This window comes from Paramisgurnus dabryanus, chromosome 19 (genome assembly GCF_030506205.2).
Source record: "Paramisgurnus dabryanus chromosome 19, PD_genome_1.1, whole genome shotgun sequence".
Taxonomy (NCBI): domain Eukaryota; kingdom Metazoa; phylum Chordata; class Actinopteri; order Cypriniformes; family Cobitidae; genus Paramisgurnus; species Paramisgurnus dabryanus.
This window is the reverse complement of record NC_133355.1, coordinates 10,195,517-10,214,552: the sequence shown is the minus strand read 5'-3', so window position 1 is coordinate 10,214,552 and position 19,036 is coordinate 10,195,517. Positions and strand designations below refer to the sequence as shown.

The following is a 19,036-nucleotide window of genomic DNA, read 5'->3' as shown; positions in this document are numbered from 1 at the left end:
ATACTAAATTATTCATTTTATACTGCTGTGTACATCTGAAGCTATTGAATAAAGTAACTGGACAACTGGATACCACCATCATGTTCTTCTGGGAAGCTAAAGCCATACATGTACAAATATAAAAGTATTTTTTAGTTTATACATCTATTGTTATATTCTTACCCCAGGTGCAGGTTGTAAGTACACAAACAAGCAGGGACGTGCACAGGAATTTTTAGGGGCAGTTGCTCTGACCTAAATAAAGGGCACCCCCCCCCTAAAAAATTTTTTTTTAAACTCACGGCCTATATGAAGGACTGAGAATAACAGGGTCTTTATTAAAATCAGCAAACATGTTTGCCTAATGCCTACCAAAAAAATTGTAGCCTATGCTGCTTGTCTGCAAGCTATGATAGCTAGCTGCTATCTGTCTGATTATTTAGGCTTAAACGTGGCAAACTCAGCCTAGATTCTTGAAGATTTTAACAGAGGTGGAAGGAGTAGCCAAAAACTTTACTCAAGTAAAAGTACAAGTAACTAAATAAATAATTACTCAAGTAGAAGTACAAAGTATGAAATGAAAATAATACTCAAGTAGCGAGTTACTAGTTACTCATGAAAAAATAAATCTAGATATACACGTGCAAACACACACACGCACGCACGCACGCACGCACACACACACACACACACACACACACACATTCTGGTTTCCATGTTTTGTGGGGACATTCCATAGACGTAATGCATTTTATACTGTACAAACTGTACATTCTATTCCCCTTACCTACCCCATTCCCTAACCCCAACCATCACAAAAACCTTTCTTGTACCTTAGATTTTCAATAAACATCATTCTGTTTGATTTATAAGCTTGTTTCCTCATGGGGACATCAAAATGTCCCCACAAGGTCACAAAAACACTGGTATTCCTATCTTTGTGGGGACAATTGGTCCCCACAACGTGATAATTACCAGGTACACACACACACACACACACACACACACACACACACACACACACACACACACACACACACACACACACACACACACACACAATACAGTGCCCTCCATAAGTATCAGAACTGTAAAGACAAGATTTTTCTGTTTGTGGAGACCAGAAATTGGTAAGATAAATATCAGTATGTCAGAAGTTTAGAATGTCACATTTTATTAACCTTTGTTTATGTTTCAACACATACATGCTTTAACAACAAAGAACAACAGCATTAAATGCTGACTTATGTGTGCTGTACACAAATGCACATAAGTGAATCAAACTGATCCTACACATTTTATGCTTTTCATGTGTAAACAATCAGGACACAGCTCAGTGACCATAAAAAAAATAATGTGACAGATTCTGTACTTTTGTCTCATGTTCATCTTTTAATGTTTAGACATTTCTTGACTCCACAACAAACAGAAGAATACTTATGTAGGGCACTTCTACAGTATGTGTAAAACTGCAACATACACAAACAGTACAGAAAAAAAGAATACAAACACAGAATAGACAAGCTTTTCAAATTAACAAATTAACTCTAGTCTCAATGTTGATGTAGCTTATAGCTGAAATATCAGACAAGTAAACTGACAGTTTTGCATATGTAAAAATTAGTAATCTCCTAAAATGGTCTGAGGACATTGACAGTTTACACTTACATAAAAATTATTTTAGACAAAACTCATGTTTTCTTACGTTGTCATGTCACGTGTGTTTTGGGAGAATCACTTACATCATGCATTACAGTATACAGCGAATCAGACGTCAATCATCGATGGATTTTCTTCAATCTGTGCTACAATGCTTCTGGAGGTTGCACGCGTTTAACTGTGTCTGATGACGAACAGGTCGCGTGTATGTAATGGCGGGTACATGTGTGAAGTTTTGCTTTTAGTTAAAAGATTGGTAAATTCATTTCCACGTCACCCAACACTGGTTATATTCTGCGTGTTTCTACATAGGTTACGAGTTAAACAGCTTCGGACGATTCCGTTTTTGCAGCGATCTGAACGATTCATTCAAACTGATTCGGGAACCAATTTAAAACCTTTGGCCCATTCGCTTTGTAAAGAATCGAATCAAAAGACTCATTTATTTGCAACACTTTGTAAGGAATCGATTCAAACGAGTCATTAATTCGCGAATGCGCCAGAAACACAAGATAGCAATTTAAAAATAAAATACAAATTTCGTAATTAATTAAAATACAGTAACGAAAGAACGCTGCATAGTGTAAATGTGAAGTGAAAGTACAATTATTTTTTTTCCACCTCGGAAGGGCAACTTGAGTCGAGAAGGGCATATGGGCAGTTGCCCGGGCAACCTGAGCAACCCCCCTGTGCACGTCCCTGCAAACAAGGATGGATATTAAAGTCATGTTTCAGATCCACAGTCGAGGTCTAGAAAATCACTCGGTCATAAACTCACAGGTCTATAAACACTTTCAGTGCACTGAAGCATAAAGTTTCTGTGCAAAATGTCTTAAAACCTCTTCAACCCTGAGGACCCTGTCCCGGGTCCAAAAGTTCGTATTTTGACTTGATATAAAAGATTCTTTTAATCTTTAATGCTCCGTCATGGACCCCAGTAACACATATGAGCAGGGACGTGCACAGGAATTTTTAGGGGCAGTTGCTCTGACCTAAATAAAGGGCACCCCCCCCTAAAAATTTTTTTTTTAAACTCACGGCCTATATGAAGGACTGAGAATAACAGGGTCTTTATTAAAATCAGCAAACATGTTTGCCTAATGCCTACCAAAAAAATTGTAGCCTATGCTGCTTGTCTGCAAGCTATGATAGCTAGCTGCTATCTGTCTGATTATTTAGGCTTAAACGTGGCAAACTCAGCCTAGATTCTTGAAGATTTTAACAGAGGTGGAAGGAGTAGCCAAAAACTTTACTCAAGTAAAAGTACAAGTAACTAAATAAATAATTACTCAAGTAGAAGTACAAAGTATGAAATGAAAATAATACTCAAGTAGCGAGTTACTAGTTACTCATGAAAAAATAAATCTAGATATACACGTGCAAACACACACACGCACGCACGCACGCACGCACACACACACACACACACACACACACATTCTGGTTTCCATGTTTTGTGGGGACATTCCATAGACGTAATGCATTTTATACTGTACAAACTGTACATTCTATTCCCCTTACCTACCCCATTCCCTAACCCCAACCATCACAAAAACCTTTCTTGTACCTTAGATTTTCAATAAACATCATTCTGTTTGATTTATAAGCTTGTTTCCTCATGGGGACATCAAAATGTCCCCACAAGGTCACAAAAACACTGGTATTCCTATCTTTGTGGGGACAATTGGTCCCCACAACGTGATAATTACCAGGTACACACACACACACACACACACACACACACACACACACACACACACACACACACACACACACACACACACACACACACACACACACACACACACACACACACACACACACACAATACAGTGCCCTCCATAAGTATCAGAACTGTAAAGACAAGATTTTTCTGTTTGTGGAGACCAGAAATTGGTAAGATAAATATCAGTATGTCAGAAGTTTAGAATGTCACATTTTATTAACCTTTGTTTATGTTTCAACACATACATGCTTTAACAACAAAGAACAACAGCATTAAATGCTGACTTATGTGTGCTGTACACAAATGCACATAAGTGAATCAAACTGATCCTACACATTTTATGCTTTTCATGTGTAAACAATCAGGACACAGCTCAGTGACCATAAAAAAAATAATGTGACAGATTCTGTACTTTTGTCTCATGTTCATCTTTTAATGTTTAGACATTTCTTGACTCCACAACAAACAGAAGAATACTTATGTAGGGCACTTCTACAGTATGTGTAAAACTGCAACATACACAAACAGTACAGAAAAAAAGAATACAAACACAGAATAGACAAGCTTTTCAAATTAACAAATTAACTCTAGTCTCAATGTTGATGTAGCTTATAGCTGAAATATCAGACAAGTAAACTGACAGTTTTGCATATGTAAAAATTAGTAATCTCCTAAAATGGTCTGAGGACATTGACAGTTTACACTTACATAAAAATTATTTTAGACAAAACTCATGTTTTCTTACGTTGTCATGTCACGTGTGTTTTGGGAGAATCACTTACATCATGCATTACAGTATACAGCGAATCAGATGTCAATCATCGATGGATTTTCTTCAATCTGTGCTACAATGCTTCTGGAGGTTGCACGCGTTTAACTGTGTCTGATGACGAACAGGTCGCGTGTATGTAATGGCGGGTACATGTGTGAAGTTTTGCTTTTAGTTAAAAGATTGGTAAATTCATTTCCACGTCACCCAACACTGGTTATATTCTGCGTGTTTCTACATAGGTTACGAGTTAAACAGCTTCGGACGATTCCGTTTTTGCAGCGATCTGAACGATTCATTCAAACTGATTCGGGAACCAATTTAAAACCTTTGGCCCATTCGCTTTGTAAAGAATCGAATCAAAAGACTCATTTATTTGCAACACTTTGTAAGGAATCGATTCAAACGAGTCATTAATTCGCGAATGCGCCAGAAACACAAGATAGCAATTTAAAAATAAAATACAAATTTCGTAATTAATTAAAATACAGTAACGAAAGAACGCTGCATAGTGTAAATGTGAAGTGAAAGTACAATTATTTTTTTTCCACCTCGGAAGGGCAACTTGAGTCGAGAAGGGCATATGGGCAGTTGCCCGGGCAACCTGAGCAACCCCCCTGTGCACGTCCCTGCATATGAGATACTTTTTGAAAGCTTAGAGTCTCTACTTTCTGCAGATATGCATCACTTTGACATATCTTTTACTGTAAGAAAGTTATTTACACTTAATTTACACTATCACCCCCCCAATATTTTTTGATATCATATAATATTCACATATTTCATATTTTTCAAAAATGACAAACATGGGCAAGTCTTATATCAAATGAAAGCTCTCACTCTCAGGAATAAGGCTACAGCATATTATTTTTGTTCTAATATCAACACATATCCAACAATCATCGAATGAATAATAAGGTAAAAAATGGTCTTTTGTAAACATATGTGAAACTTGAGTGTGAACTGCCTCAGATAGCACATATAGCCACAAATGATGCACCATCTTTTATTTTAGGTCCTACTCTAAACAATGAGTACATTCACAGCATTTTCTTTGGTTGTTTGCATAATTAATCCCTAGCTTTTTATTATATGTGCAAAACAAAAAATTAATATTTTTGTGAAAAATGTATTTCCGCACCCTTCAGTAAAATAAGAATATCTTTTGAATGCGACATGCTAAAGAGTTCATTTTTTTTTGGGGTGTTTACTGTCTGCTGCTGCTAACAACCAGAACTGTCTGCAGTCTGCTAGAGCATCCAGAACCAGAGTTATACACTATCAAAGGCAGTGTTTACAACATAAAAAATCAAATTTGGTGTTTCATCATATGAAAAACAACATAAATAACAATATTTGTCACAAACAGCAGCTTTTTATGTAACTTCAAAGGGTTTTCTTTAAAATGATATAAAGAAATTGCATTTATTCCACTGTATGTGGTTATGGTAGCACTTCAAATGTTTTTTTGGCAGAAATTGTACACCATAAGCGTATTATTCCTCCCATCAGTTGAAGTAAAATAACTTTTGCATAGATTATGATAGAGAAAAAATTCCTTTTTCCTCTGTAAGCTGACAATATCTGGAATCAAACAAAACTGTCTGCAGGGACCTGAGATACCCAGGACCAGAGTTATATACTTTCAAATAAAAACTTTAGAAAAAACAACATAAAAAGCGCCTATTTATTTTTGTGTTTATTAGAGGCCTGACATCACATACAACCATGTTTAGCACTTTCAACAGTGTTTTATGTAATTTCAAAGGGTTTCCTGTAAAATGATACCAAACTTTTGTATGTGCACCTCTGCATGTGGGTATGGGAAGCTTTTGAAATTGGGTAGGCCAAATCCAGGCGAAAATCCCCAAAATAGCTTCAGGGTGGAAGAAGTTAAAAATGCAAATGTTCTTACAGGAATATGTCAGGTAACCAACAAACTCTTTCTATAGATCTAAAGGACTAGAACAAAAAATACCCCCCCAAACATGTTTTACAGCATTTTTGTTATCAGTAATCATGGCCATCACTGTATTGTCATGCTGGGTATACTTTCCTGTCAGGGAATAGAGATTCTTGTTCTTGAGTTTGACCAAAGAGAAAATAACCAACTGACCAAATAACATTTGTTACTGTATGTGTTACTGCTGCATGATACCAGGACATACAATACTGAGTGGTATCTCCAGACTGAGTAACAGCCTGACCCACAGAATCTGTAAAAAGAAGATGAAATGACATCCAGTTTCAAGCTTGTTCTATACATAACTTAGATTTACATCTTTTTGTCAGCATGAATAAATCTTATCATGTATAATTCTAGAAAGATCTGTCTGATCGGATGTTGAAAAAGGAAATGTATTTACCTTGAATGTACCACAGTGTAAAAATTATGACAGAAATCATAGTGGTAAATTTGAAGTTTGTTGTAACATAGGATAGTTTGAAGTTTAAACTTAAGGCTGTCAGAGTATTGAAGCATGCACAGCCAATGCAAAGCATCTGTAGCATGAAAAATATCTTGTACATATATGTTTATTTTACTTTAACTTTACTTTTTTACTTCATGCAAATGGCAGCAACATGGCCAACATTTTGATTGCACTTAATGACTGCAATGGTATTTATATTTTATAAATAACCATCTTTTATGGCCCTCATGGATCTGCAAATAAAAATGAGGTCATTGGTAGTGCATATTCCTGAATGAGTTTGTATGACAAAAGAGGAATTTTAAATCTCTAGTTATTCCTGAAGCTAATGCTTATCTAATGCAATCAAAGATTAAAAAAAAAAAAAATTTTTGGTGACATCAAACTAAATGATTTACCGGGGCACCTTTTCTTTTTATTTACAGTTGCGCGCAGCGATGCATGCTCAGGGTGTTTCATGGGGTATGGAGTTGGAGAACATCCTCTTCATGTAATTGTTGACACTAAGAGTAAAATCAATGGTATTGTCTTAGACTATGAGTTTATAATTAAAGCTTCATATAAGCCATTACCTCTTTTCAGACTCTGGAAGACAGATATGAATATTTCCCAGGACCCAGACTGGTGCACGGCCTGGTCAAATATATTTCTGTCATCTAGGAACCCTGACCATCAAATGATACACTATAGATTAATCCATAGGTCTTATCTAACTCTGCGAAGATTACAGCAAATGACACTTGGAGATAATCCATTCTGTGATTTTTTATAGACAATACCATTGCTACTTTTTACCATATGGTGTGGCAGTGTCCAGAGGTCAGTAGATTTTGGCATAGCATTTCATCCATCTTGTCTAATATTATAAAGGGACCTATCCCTTTCTCACCTTGCTTGCTTAATGATACATCGTCTATAAAGCTAACTATAAACAATAGTCGTCATCTTCTGGTTGGTCTGACAGCAGCCAAAAGAATGGAAGTCTGTCGCTGGAAACCACCACATTGTTAGTGCAGAAATGGTTTTCTTCTTAATAAAGAATTGATCACAAAAAAAAATGTGACAGTGATTCAGATCAAAAACATTTTTATTTTTATTTAGGAGTTATATGTACACAAAACAATAACTTTTGTGTAAAAAATGTGCAAACAAGGACTGTTGGTTGGTGGGACATGAAGCATGGAAAACGATCTAAAGTTTGTGTTGTGATTTACTGTTTTCTACACAAAAGCATTGTAGTAGATAATGTAAAGAACATTCTGGTAAAGTATAACCTTATTTTACTATATTATATTATAATATAGTAAAGTCATGCCAAAATTGAAATCAACAAGTGAAATCAATCAAACTTTGATGCTCCTAATCTCCCATTATTAGATCCCTAGACTTTAACATGGATTTCACAGACAGGAACACATAATCAAATGTGTGTTTCACATGAGGAAATTTTTGCACATAAATCCACATCAAATTTCCAAGACTAACAAGGTTGTGTTTTTGAGTAGAATGTTGCGTTGCTAGTTTCAAAACACTATGGGCTCGTCCGGGATTTGAACCCGGGACCTCTCGCACCCAAAGCGAGAATCATACCCCTAGACCAACGAGCCGATACACCACACATCTTAACATTGACCTTTGTACCTATTGTCAATTTGGTTTTGGTATGTGTCATTCGTACGCCATCTAGTGACGTTGCAGATTTTAATAATATCAGTTTTAAACGAATAAAATTCACAGATGAATAAAGAATTGTGAACGTTTCAGTAAATACTGTAAGTGTGTACATCACGTTGGTGTGAGCAAAGAACATTTTGTGGAAATACAACCTTGATGTTTTTAATGTTGGCTGAGATAGGTCGTTTAAGTCTGAGAGGTTGGTTTGGTTCCTGTACACGTGGACAAATATTTATACAATTTATTTTGCACCCATTACTTTATACCAGTCACAGCCCGGCAATTATGAGCAATACTTTTTATTTAACAACACTTGCTGTTCATATCATTTACTTTTCTGTGATCGATTGATTAACTTTAATGTTTTACGACAACAACAAAAACTCACATCTACCGGTTAATGACGCCAGATGGCGCTACTGGACACCAAACAGCACCAAAGCTGCAAACTAGCGGTCCAAGTATTTAACCACTTGTCGGACCACTTGTCGGATGCACTATACTTCCATGCAACGTGGCATCCCATACTGTACTTTTTGTTTTTTATGAGGCTCGTTGGTCTAGGGGTATGATTCTCGCTTAGGGTGCGAGAGGTCCCGGGTTCAAATCCCGGACGAGCCCAATTTTACCTGTTGCACAGGTAACCACACAGCCAAAACCCACCTACTGTACAAATCAGTGTATAAGTATATTTTGTGAATAGAGTAGCCTACAATAATTTTCTTAAATTTAAAGTAGACAACCAACTTAACAATACTTAATAAATATATAAGTAGCCTCCTTCTAAATTACAGTTCTAAAGTAATGATAGTAAAAAATAATTTACCACAATCTCAATTTAAATGTTTAATAATTTTCAAACCATCCTATTTTCAGGTCAAAATGAAGCTTACTAAAACCATTAACTCTTGGTGAAAAACCAAACATTTCCCTCAGACATAACACACAAGCTTTTATTTGCTAAACTCAACGTAATTTGTAATACAATTTTATTCTTATTTGTTTTGGTTTCAAGCATTTATTCAATGACCTCTTTTACTGAGGAAGAATATTTTCATGCTAAAGACACTTTGCATTGGCTGTTCATGCTTCACTGCTTTGTGAGTGTTTATAGACCCCTGAGTTTAGAGGAACTATGAAAGAAAAAACTCTATTACTGTATGACAACAAACTCTGAAGTTACAACTATGATTTTTATCATTGTTTGGACGCTATGTAGTATTCAAGGTAAAGTAAATTTTTCATAATCAGGCATAATCAAATTTTAATTGGCAGGAGATCTTAACAGGTAATTCCAGAAATAAATAAATAAAGTTTTATTAATTCTGATGAAATTGTTTAAATCTTAGTTCTGTGAGAACAAGCTTGGAGCTGGACTTGATGCATATTTTCATCTCTTTACAGGTTTGATGTGTCAGGTTGTTGTGACTCAGTCTGGAGATCAGACAGTGGAGCCTGGTCAAACTGTTGCTATTGAATGTAAACATACCCCAAGCATTAATATGTGGAAAGCAGAGGAGAAGAAGGACAGCATGTACTGGTACCACCAGATTCCAGGAGAGGTTCCTAAACTCCTGATCTATTACACATCAAACAGAACTTCAGGTGTTTCTGAAAGATTCAGTGGCAGTGGGAATACAAATTCCATTGATTTTACTCTTACCATCGGTAAAGTTCAGCCTGAAGATTCAGGAGTTTATTACTGTATGGGTGTATATAACACTAAACCTGAAGGGCTACAGTTGGTGTTCACACTGTGTGATAGAGTCATACAAAAACATCATCTGTAAAGACGGCACTGATACAGTAACAGTTAATTTAGAGAACTAAATAAATCTGTTTTTGTGTGAAACAGGTTTTTATCGATTTTTCTATATTTGTTATATATATAAAACTACATTAGGATGCCTCAAAGTATTTTAAAATTAATTAAATCTTAACTGAAGTTTGATTTTAGTCTCACAATGTCTATTTCATTTGATCTTAACAAACCTTACAAAGATTAATTAATTGGAGTGTAAAAAATTGTACTGATAGTGATTAGATTGGATTATGATATTACTGAATATAATATATGTTAAATAAAACATTTGTTCATGAATGTAATTAGGTTCATACACAGAAAAACCTGAAGTGTTATCCACAATCCACGGCCAGAAGGATAAAAATAACACTGAATTAGTGTTTTTTTTTTTTTCATAGAAAACACAAGGTGACTTCTTGTTATTACAGTTTTTACCAATTGCTTACACACATTTTGAAAACTGAGTCAAAACTCTACACACAATTCTCAAAACCTCACACACAAAATGCAAAGTAGCTCACATCTCCTTCAAAATGCAACACTGCATTCAAAATGCCACAAACACATGTCAGAATGAAGCATTTGCATCAAATGGCAAACACTTCTTTCATTATAATACATTTTTGGATATACCATGTAACAGGGCCGGTGTCAATGGGGAGGCATTCACGGGCCGTGTCCCCCAAAACAGGTTGTTGTGCCCCTACACAGTTTTTTTTTAATGTTTTTTTTTAAACATTGAATGTTTCATGACTTTTGATGTTATAAAATGAGGAAAATATAGTTGATATATGTTTTCTTTAATTACAGTTTTTTACGATTGCTTACACACAAAATCTTTTCATGTCGCACGATTTTTGGAACCTCTCACTCTAAGTGCAAAACTACATGCCAAATCTTCAAAACCATAAGCTTTTTCTTAGCCTTTGACTCAGTTTTCAATTGCATAAAATACTTTTTTCAAAACACTACACTCAATTCTCTACCTAAAACACAAAGATCTATGAGGAAGTAACTTGCTTTCCTTTTCCAAACACAACCAATCAAAATGCTTCACTTATTCATCAGGTCACACAGACACACTCCTCACATGTGCAAACACTAAATGCTTACAGTTTTTACCAATTGCTTACACACGTTTTCAAAACTAAGTCTCCTTTTTTCAAAACTCTACACACAATTATCAAAACTGCACACACAAAATGCAAAATAGCACATACCTCCTTCAAAATGCAACACTGCATTCAAAATGCCACAAACACGTGTCAAAATGAAGCATTTGCATCAAATGGCAAACACTTCTTTCAAAATAATACATTTTTGGATATACCATGTAAACACTGCTGTTCTAAATCTAAAGCTCTTTGGTCTTTCATGGGCTTATATCTACATTTCAATACAATGTTCTACAGTGAAAGTAATCTGCCGAGAGGGGTAAAAAGTACACCGGAGACGCCAATGCAATGTAGAAACAGAAAATATTTATTAGTCCAAATATTACTGTTGTATACATTAGCATACAACAAAACTATAAACATGTAAACCAAAAGTATATTCTTTACAGTAGAATACAGTAAATTGTGTGTGGGGTCCTGTTCCAGGAATTGGCAGGGGGGCATGCAGATTGACAAAACAGTGACCTTTGACCTATTTATAGGCATATCTATACTACTGTAAAGTAAAGCAGTGATTGGTTGGTGATCAGTAAAGCATTTAGTGTTTGCACATGTGAGGAGTGTGTCTTGTGACCTGGTGAATGAGTGTAGCATTTTGATTGGTTGTGTTTGGAAAAGGAAAGCAAGTGACTTCCTCATAGATCTTTGTGTTTTAGGTAGAGAATTGTGTGTAGTGTTTTAAAAAAAGTGTTTTATGCAATTGAAAACTGAGTCAAAGGCTGAGAAATAGCTTATGGTTTTGAAGATTTGGCATGTAGTTTTGCACTTTGAGTGAGAGGTTTTAAAAATCGTGTGACATGAAAAGATTTTGTGTGTAACCAATCGTAAAAAACTGTAAATATTCTCTGTTTCTACATTCCATTGGCGTTTCCGGTGTACTTGTTACCCCTCTCAGCAGATTACTTTCACTGTTGAACATTGTATTGAAGTGTAGATATAAGCCTATGAAAGACCAAAGTAAAAAGTAGCAAAAAAGACACAATCAATGTATGCATTAGCACATTTTTATTCATTCATGTGCTAAACAGCACAACTGTAAAACATTTTTAAAAAATTATTCTGCTTCAACATCCCGTCTTTGTTCTGGGTCAGGCCAGAGAGTCTCATACACATCACAGGCTTTATTGGTCTTAGCCATATGGAAGGTAATTTGATGCATTTCTTTATTCCAGTAGCATAGTCCAACAGTGTATGCACACTAAAGTTACTGTACAGAGCAGTCTTACTGTAAGTACATCTATCTGTTTTTCCTTCCTGAAAGCTCTGAAGATGGAGTTAACAGTGAAGCGGCTCAAATTTGGCTTTACTCGTAGCTCAGCCTCCCTCATTGTCATACAATGGAAAAGGACATGGTCAACTAGAGTGGCTCGAATTTAATCTTAGACTGCTTGTCACCTTGCCCTTCGTCTTCCTCCTCCCCTTCACCACGTCCTCCTCCTCTTCCTCCTCCTTCACCATGTCCTCTTCATCCTCTTTCACCACGTCATCCTCCTCTTCCTCCTCCTTCACCACGTCCTCCTCCTTCCCCTCCTCTTCTGCCTCCTCCTCTTCCTCCTCCTTCACCATGTCCTCTTCATCCTCTTTCACCACGTCATCCTCCTCTTCCTACTCCTTCACCACGTCCTCCTCCTTTCCCTCCTCTTCTGCCTCCTCCTCTTCCTCCTCCTTCACCATGTCCTCTTCCTCCTCCTTCACCACGTCCTCCTCCTTTCCCTCCTATTCTGCCTCCTCCTCCTTCTCCTCGACCTATTCCTTCATTTCTCTGTGGATCCATTGTTTCAAAGCTCAGTGAACTGATTCAGGCCTTTTTTTACAGTATCATTCTATTGAAGGATCTGATTGATGTGTGTTTAATTTTGACTCTTAGTGTTTCCACCTTGGCAATTATTTGCTAATTGAACCTAAGCTGTGCTGACTTGAGTGAACAGTATTGAATGCTAGTGCTTTTCATATGACCAGATGGTGTAAGCACTGATAAATTTAGGGATTTGTGTGTAGAGTTTTGAAGTAACAGTTAACCAAATCTGACTCATGTGTAAAAGCAGGGGAGTAGTGTTTATAGTTCAGCAAACTGATTGTGCTTCTTGAAAAAATGGCGTTATGGTTTTGAAATTTTAGTTCAAAAGCCTGGTTATAGTGTTTTAGCTATCGAGAAAAACTGTAAATAAGTGAAATCTAAGCATCACTTTAAATATTATTAAAAACGACACTAAGCAAACGTTGCTGTGTAAAATATGTACTATATATTGTGTACAGTCTAACAAATTTATACTAACAAACAGAAACCGGAAGTAAAGTTCCAACCAGAAAGTAACCGCGACAACGCACATATGATAAAACCATCTATGGTGCTAAAAATAGTTCTTAGTGTGTAAATGCAGAAACAAACAATAAATGTGGTGAATATTTGAATTTTTTTATCAAGCATTAAAAAGTGTTATCTGTTTTATGGTTTCAGTGAGTCTTCAGTGGATCCTCTCTACACTTTCAGATAGTACTACTGCAGTAAACTTTGACTGAGGGAGGTTTACAACCCTCTAACACTGTGTGAACACAGATGATGTCGAATTCAAGAAATGTCGACTCTGACAGTAATAAACTCCTGAATCTTCAGGCTGAACTTTACTGATGGTCAGAGTGAATTTAATTTTGTCTTCAATCTTACTCCCACTGAATCTTTCAGAAACACCTGAAGCTCTGATTGATGTGTAATAAATCAGGAGTTTAGGATCTTCTCCGGGAATCTGATGGTACCATGACATACAATCCTGAGTGGTGTTTATTTTAACACAATCTAATGCTGGACTATGTGTACATAGGATAGACACAGTCTGACCAGGCTGTACTACCTGATCTTCAGATTGAGTCAAAATCTGCCCAACAGTAAATGGAGGATAAAAACAGAAAATACAGAATCATTAATTTTTTTTAAGCTGCCACAGCCAAATAATTAAAGTAGTATATAAGGTAAAATGTTAAAGTTATATATTTTACAAAAGTGCTCAGATCAGAGGTGTGCCCATACAGTATGAATAAATATGTTTATAGATAAAATATGAAGTCTAAGCTCCAGTACCGTTAATGGTTATATACTTACCCCAGATGCAGGTTGTGAGTATCCAGGCAACAATGGATGTTAAAGTCATGTTTGTTTTCAGATTTACTACAATAGATACAATCCGTTAATCTAAAACTCTCAAATCTCACAGATCTATAAACACTTTCATGACACCGAAGCATTAATTTGCAATGCAAAGTGTCTTCACAATGGAAATGTTCTTCCTGAAAACAAGAAGGTTTTTTAAAGACTTACTATTACTCTTCTTAAAGATTAATAAACTAATCTAAATGAAGAAACCAACAGTTTACTATTTACGGCAGGGTTCCCAGACAGGTTTAGATTAATCAAGGACCAGCCCTTAGTTTTATTAGGACATTTGGGTATTTTTAACAAGCTAACCTTACAAAAACCTTACAGGTGTGCATCTTGAGACAAAACGACACCACCGATGTTAAGATACGTCAATGCAAGATGTTTTTAAATTAATACAGCACAAAAATGCATTTTAGGCTTGGACTATACAAGCCCTGTCCGGGAAACCGCCCCTTAGAGAACCATAAATGTGAACTTGAAGAGGGTCAAAGCTGTACTTGTGCAGTTTTCACAAAGGAGCACTCTGTTTGTATCCACATTATGTGTCATTTCATGTTAATTTGGGTTCAAATTAATTAAAGGGACAACACAAGATGTGTTAAAACAACACAAAGTATGTTGTTCCAATAATAACATAGAGATGTGTCAAGTTAAGGACAACACATTAAATGTTTTGTCCTTAACTAGACACAACCAGTGTTGTTTTAACACATTCGTTTTAAGAGTGAGGTTTTAGTATGATGCTTTTAAACTCCACTATGTTCACCCAGTCTGCTATGTTACACAATGTATACAATAGTAAACTCCTGAATCTTCAGACTGATGATCAAAATCAATATGTTTTCCATCCTCAAGGCCACTGAATCTAAAGAAAACCTGAAGCTCTCTGTGATGTAATATACACCAGAGATTTAAAAACCTCTCAAGGAATCTGATGGTACCAGGACATAAAGTACTTATATTCTTCTTAATCCCAGCAATTAACTGGTGAATGTTTACATTCACTAGTAAAAGTCTGACCAGCCTCCATTGTCTCCAGTCACAGAGTTACAATTCCCAGTATGTGAAGATGGGATGAATATATCAAGTCCAGCTCCAAGCTTTTTTGTGTTTCTACATAATTAAGATTTACATTTATACCAAAGCAAAAAGTTCAAATGATGAAAGAAATCATAGTTGTATGTCTTTAACATATTAATCAAAAATGTTTACTCGTTAAACCATTAAATCATTAAACAAGTGTCTGAGACCATAAAGTACACTTATATTTAAAAATATATATTGTTTTTAGCAAATAAATTATACAAAAATACTGTATATCAAACATTACCATTTGAGATTATGCAAAAGTGCAGTTATAAATCTGACAAAAGATAACTTCTTCATTCAGTGTAGATTTCACTGGTGGCCTTTACTAAGAAACATTTTATCTTATTTTACATTTTTATTTAAAATATTACAACTTTAAAATGAGCTAATGTGTCAATTCACATTTCAGTAAGTAGGATTTTGATCTCACAAAAATGTAATAAAGGCCTATATCACAAAATAGTATCTTTATTACAAATATGCAGGGCCTACATATGCGACATCTATTTAAAAATATCAATATGCTACTAAATATTACTGTTATAGGTGATAAATGCAAATGGTGCAGTCGTAGTGTTACCGTGTTAGTGTGCAGGAGGTTTTTGTACAGCGGCTCAATGGGTTTGTATCACTGTGGTACACTTTTGGTGGAGGAACAAGACTCTCGGTTGGAAGTAAGTAAATCTTTTTTTTATTATTAACATAAGATAATAAAATAACAGGATAAGAAAAAAACAATAATAATGAAAATAAAATACTCTACACTTTAAAAAACATTTGCTGACCTGTAAAGAAAATGCAGCATGAAGTTAAAACAACTTAGTTTTGCAAGTCAATTCAACATAATTTTTTAAGTTTTGACCTGTGAATAGTTGACATAACTAATAAAAAGTAGTTAAAGTTTTTTATCTTAATTTTTTAAGTTAAAGTAGTATAAAAATTTATGTTGATTTGACAAAAATGCTGCATTTTTAAATTGTAAAACGTATTCAACTTACTATTATTTATCTTGACTAGAGATGAGTTGTTATAACTTATAAAATATAGGTGAAATATGTCAACTTAATTTTATAAGTTGTAACAACTCATCTCTTGTCTAGATTAATAATAGTAAGTTGAAATGACTTGTAAATCTGAGCTGATTAAATAAAAACATGAAGGCAGCAAAAAAATTACAGTGTAGTATTTTATTTTCATTGTTGCGTAGTGTACTACAATTTGACTATATAATTCAAAAATTCTACTTGTATGACTTCTGATAATGTAATTTCTACTCTATCTGGTTTATAGTTTGTTCAGTGATTTAATATGATTGTTTATTTTTGTAATGAACTACATGAGATGCATGAAAAGAAACAAACATCAGGTTTTAAATTATAGAAAAATGTAATTACTTGCAAATAATTCAAGCTAAAAAAATTTTTTTTTAAATATTAAATTTTAAAATTTAAAAATTTAAATTTTAAAATAAAATTACTGTGTAAATCTTATATAACACGTTTTGTTATATAAAATAAAATGTATATATATTTTTAATGAGTCTTCATGGGACAGAAAGTTTCACACTATGATCACACTATGATAATATGATTGTTATCATAATAATTGACTAAACTGCATTTATTATTGTAAATTTACAAGCGTAATAAATGTATTATGTCAACAACCATAAAATTATCTATTTTAAAGCCAATGTGTATAAAAAACTTTGTGAACATTGCATTCAGATCTGCTTGATTAATTAAGCTGAAAACAAAGGAAGTGAAACACAGAATGTGTGATGGAGCCGTTTATGACTTTAAGAGAACAGAAACTTTATAGTTTCCATCTCTCTGTCTCTCTGTCTCTCTCTCTCTCTCTCTCTAGGTAATCGTCCTCCTACTCTAACGGTCCTGCCTCCCTCCAGAGATGAGTTGAAACAGGGTAAAGCTACAGTCATGTGTGTTGGCAGTAAGGGTTATCCCTCTGACTGGAAGCTGAACTGGAAGATTGATTGTAGCAGCAGGAGCTCTGGTGTGAATCTGAATCCCAGTGTACTGCAGAAAGATGGACTGTACAGCTGGAGCAGCAGTCTGAGTCTCACTGAGAGTGAATGGAGATCAGCATATACCATCAGCTGTGAGGCCACTAAGAGCTCACAGAATCCAGTGACCAAGACCATTAACATACAACAATGTGATATAGAATGAGATGAGAACACACACACTCACACGCACGCGCACACACACACACACACACACACACACACACACGCAAGCGCGCACACACACACACACACACACACACACACACACACACACACACACACACACACACACACACACACACACACACACACACACACACACACATACTCTCTCTCTCACACACACACACTCACATGCACACACACATATATATATAAACATTGATATGTCTACACAGATATCAAATGTGACAAAATTAGATGCTGCTTTGCTCTTTGATTAATGAATGAAATGTGTTTCTTTTGTAATGCTTCTATTTTACATTTACATTCGCTAACTATGTGTATTAAAGTGTTCGTTTAAAATAAATAAAGCTTTGTGAATCATTACAGTTTTTTTCAGTCGCTAACAAGCATTTGTCCAATCAGTTGTCACATTTTCAAAACTCTAAACACAATTAGCACAGCATCGGTCTTTTGTGGCCATACCATTAATTCATTTCATGTCGTTTTCACACAATATGCAGTCAGTAAACACATTTCCACAATGCTTACATTTTCTTAACAGACAAGCTATACCTCCCACCAAAATTATGGATTGTTTTTGTAGTATTTACAAATGCTTACACACAACATCTCACAATAGCAAAAACAAACCGTAGATACAGTATAAAAACCTTTATATTGGGTAAATTGGGCCAACCACAGCTGATTCCAGTCTGGCTTAGGTTATTTTTTCTTTTACATTGATACTTATACAGTAAAAGGAGGACTTTGAGGAGTGATGTTTTTGAAAACAGAAACAGACAAACACTGTTATGTCTGGACGAGGAAGCATAAAAGCAAGGGGCACATGGAGGAGAGCAGGCCCAGTGAGAGGTGCAGTGAGAGATGCAGGTGCAGAGAGAGGTGCAGTGAGAGGAGCAGTTAGAGGTGCAGAAGCAGTGAGAGGTGCAGGGTCAGTAAGAGGAGCAGACCCAAGGAGAGCGCAATATAGAGGTGTAAGAATGCATGGTGGTGGTATTCCAAGGGCTGCAAGAACAGTAGTCAGTGATGAAATTCATTGATTTCAGTAAGAGAGGCTGGTGAAAGAGTGCAGCCCAATTTTAGGAGGTTGCCTCCATTATACGCATCTTTCAACAAACCAACAGGTAAGTATTGCATTTTACATGGATTGTTTCTATTCTCACTTGACATGTCAATAAGGTCATACAGTAATGCATATGTAAAAAAATTTGTCGCTCTAAAGAATGCAACGTCTTCCACCCTCTGGGAGAAGAGGAAAGCTCCTCAAAAATGATCAAGATCAATACTGTAAAACTTTTTCTGTTCTATCATATTGTGTTTCTACTTTACCACCTGTAGTCAAGAGTAAGGGGAAAAACTGATT

General features: G+C 35.5%; 2 non-coding genes and 1 gene segment (V, D, J or C); 2 read left to right on the top strand and 1 right to left on the bottom strand.

Moving 5' to 3' along the window:
• Positions 1-8,100: 8,100 nt before the first annotated feature.
• Positions 8,101-8,172, bottom strand: trnap-ugg (transfer RNA proline (anticodon UGG)). The gene has a single exon. It is a non-coding gene; the product is annotated as a tRNA-Pro (tRNA).
• A 616-nt stretch (positions 8,173-8,788) lies between these two features.
• Positions 8,789-8,860, top strand: trnap-agg (transfer RNA proline (anticodon AGG)). The gene has a single exon. It is a non-coding gene; the product is annotated as a tRNA-Pro (tRNA).
• Positions 8,861-16,041: 7,181 nt separating this feature from the next.
• On the top strand, positions 16,042-17,994 carry LOC135773524 (Ig kappa-b4 chain C region-like). The segment is given in 2 exon segments: positions 16,042-16,135; positions 17,328-17,994. A coding segment is annotated over 1 exon segment (252 nt).
• The last annotated feature ends 1,042 nt before the right edge of the window (positions 17,995-19,036 follow it).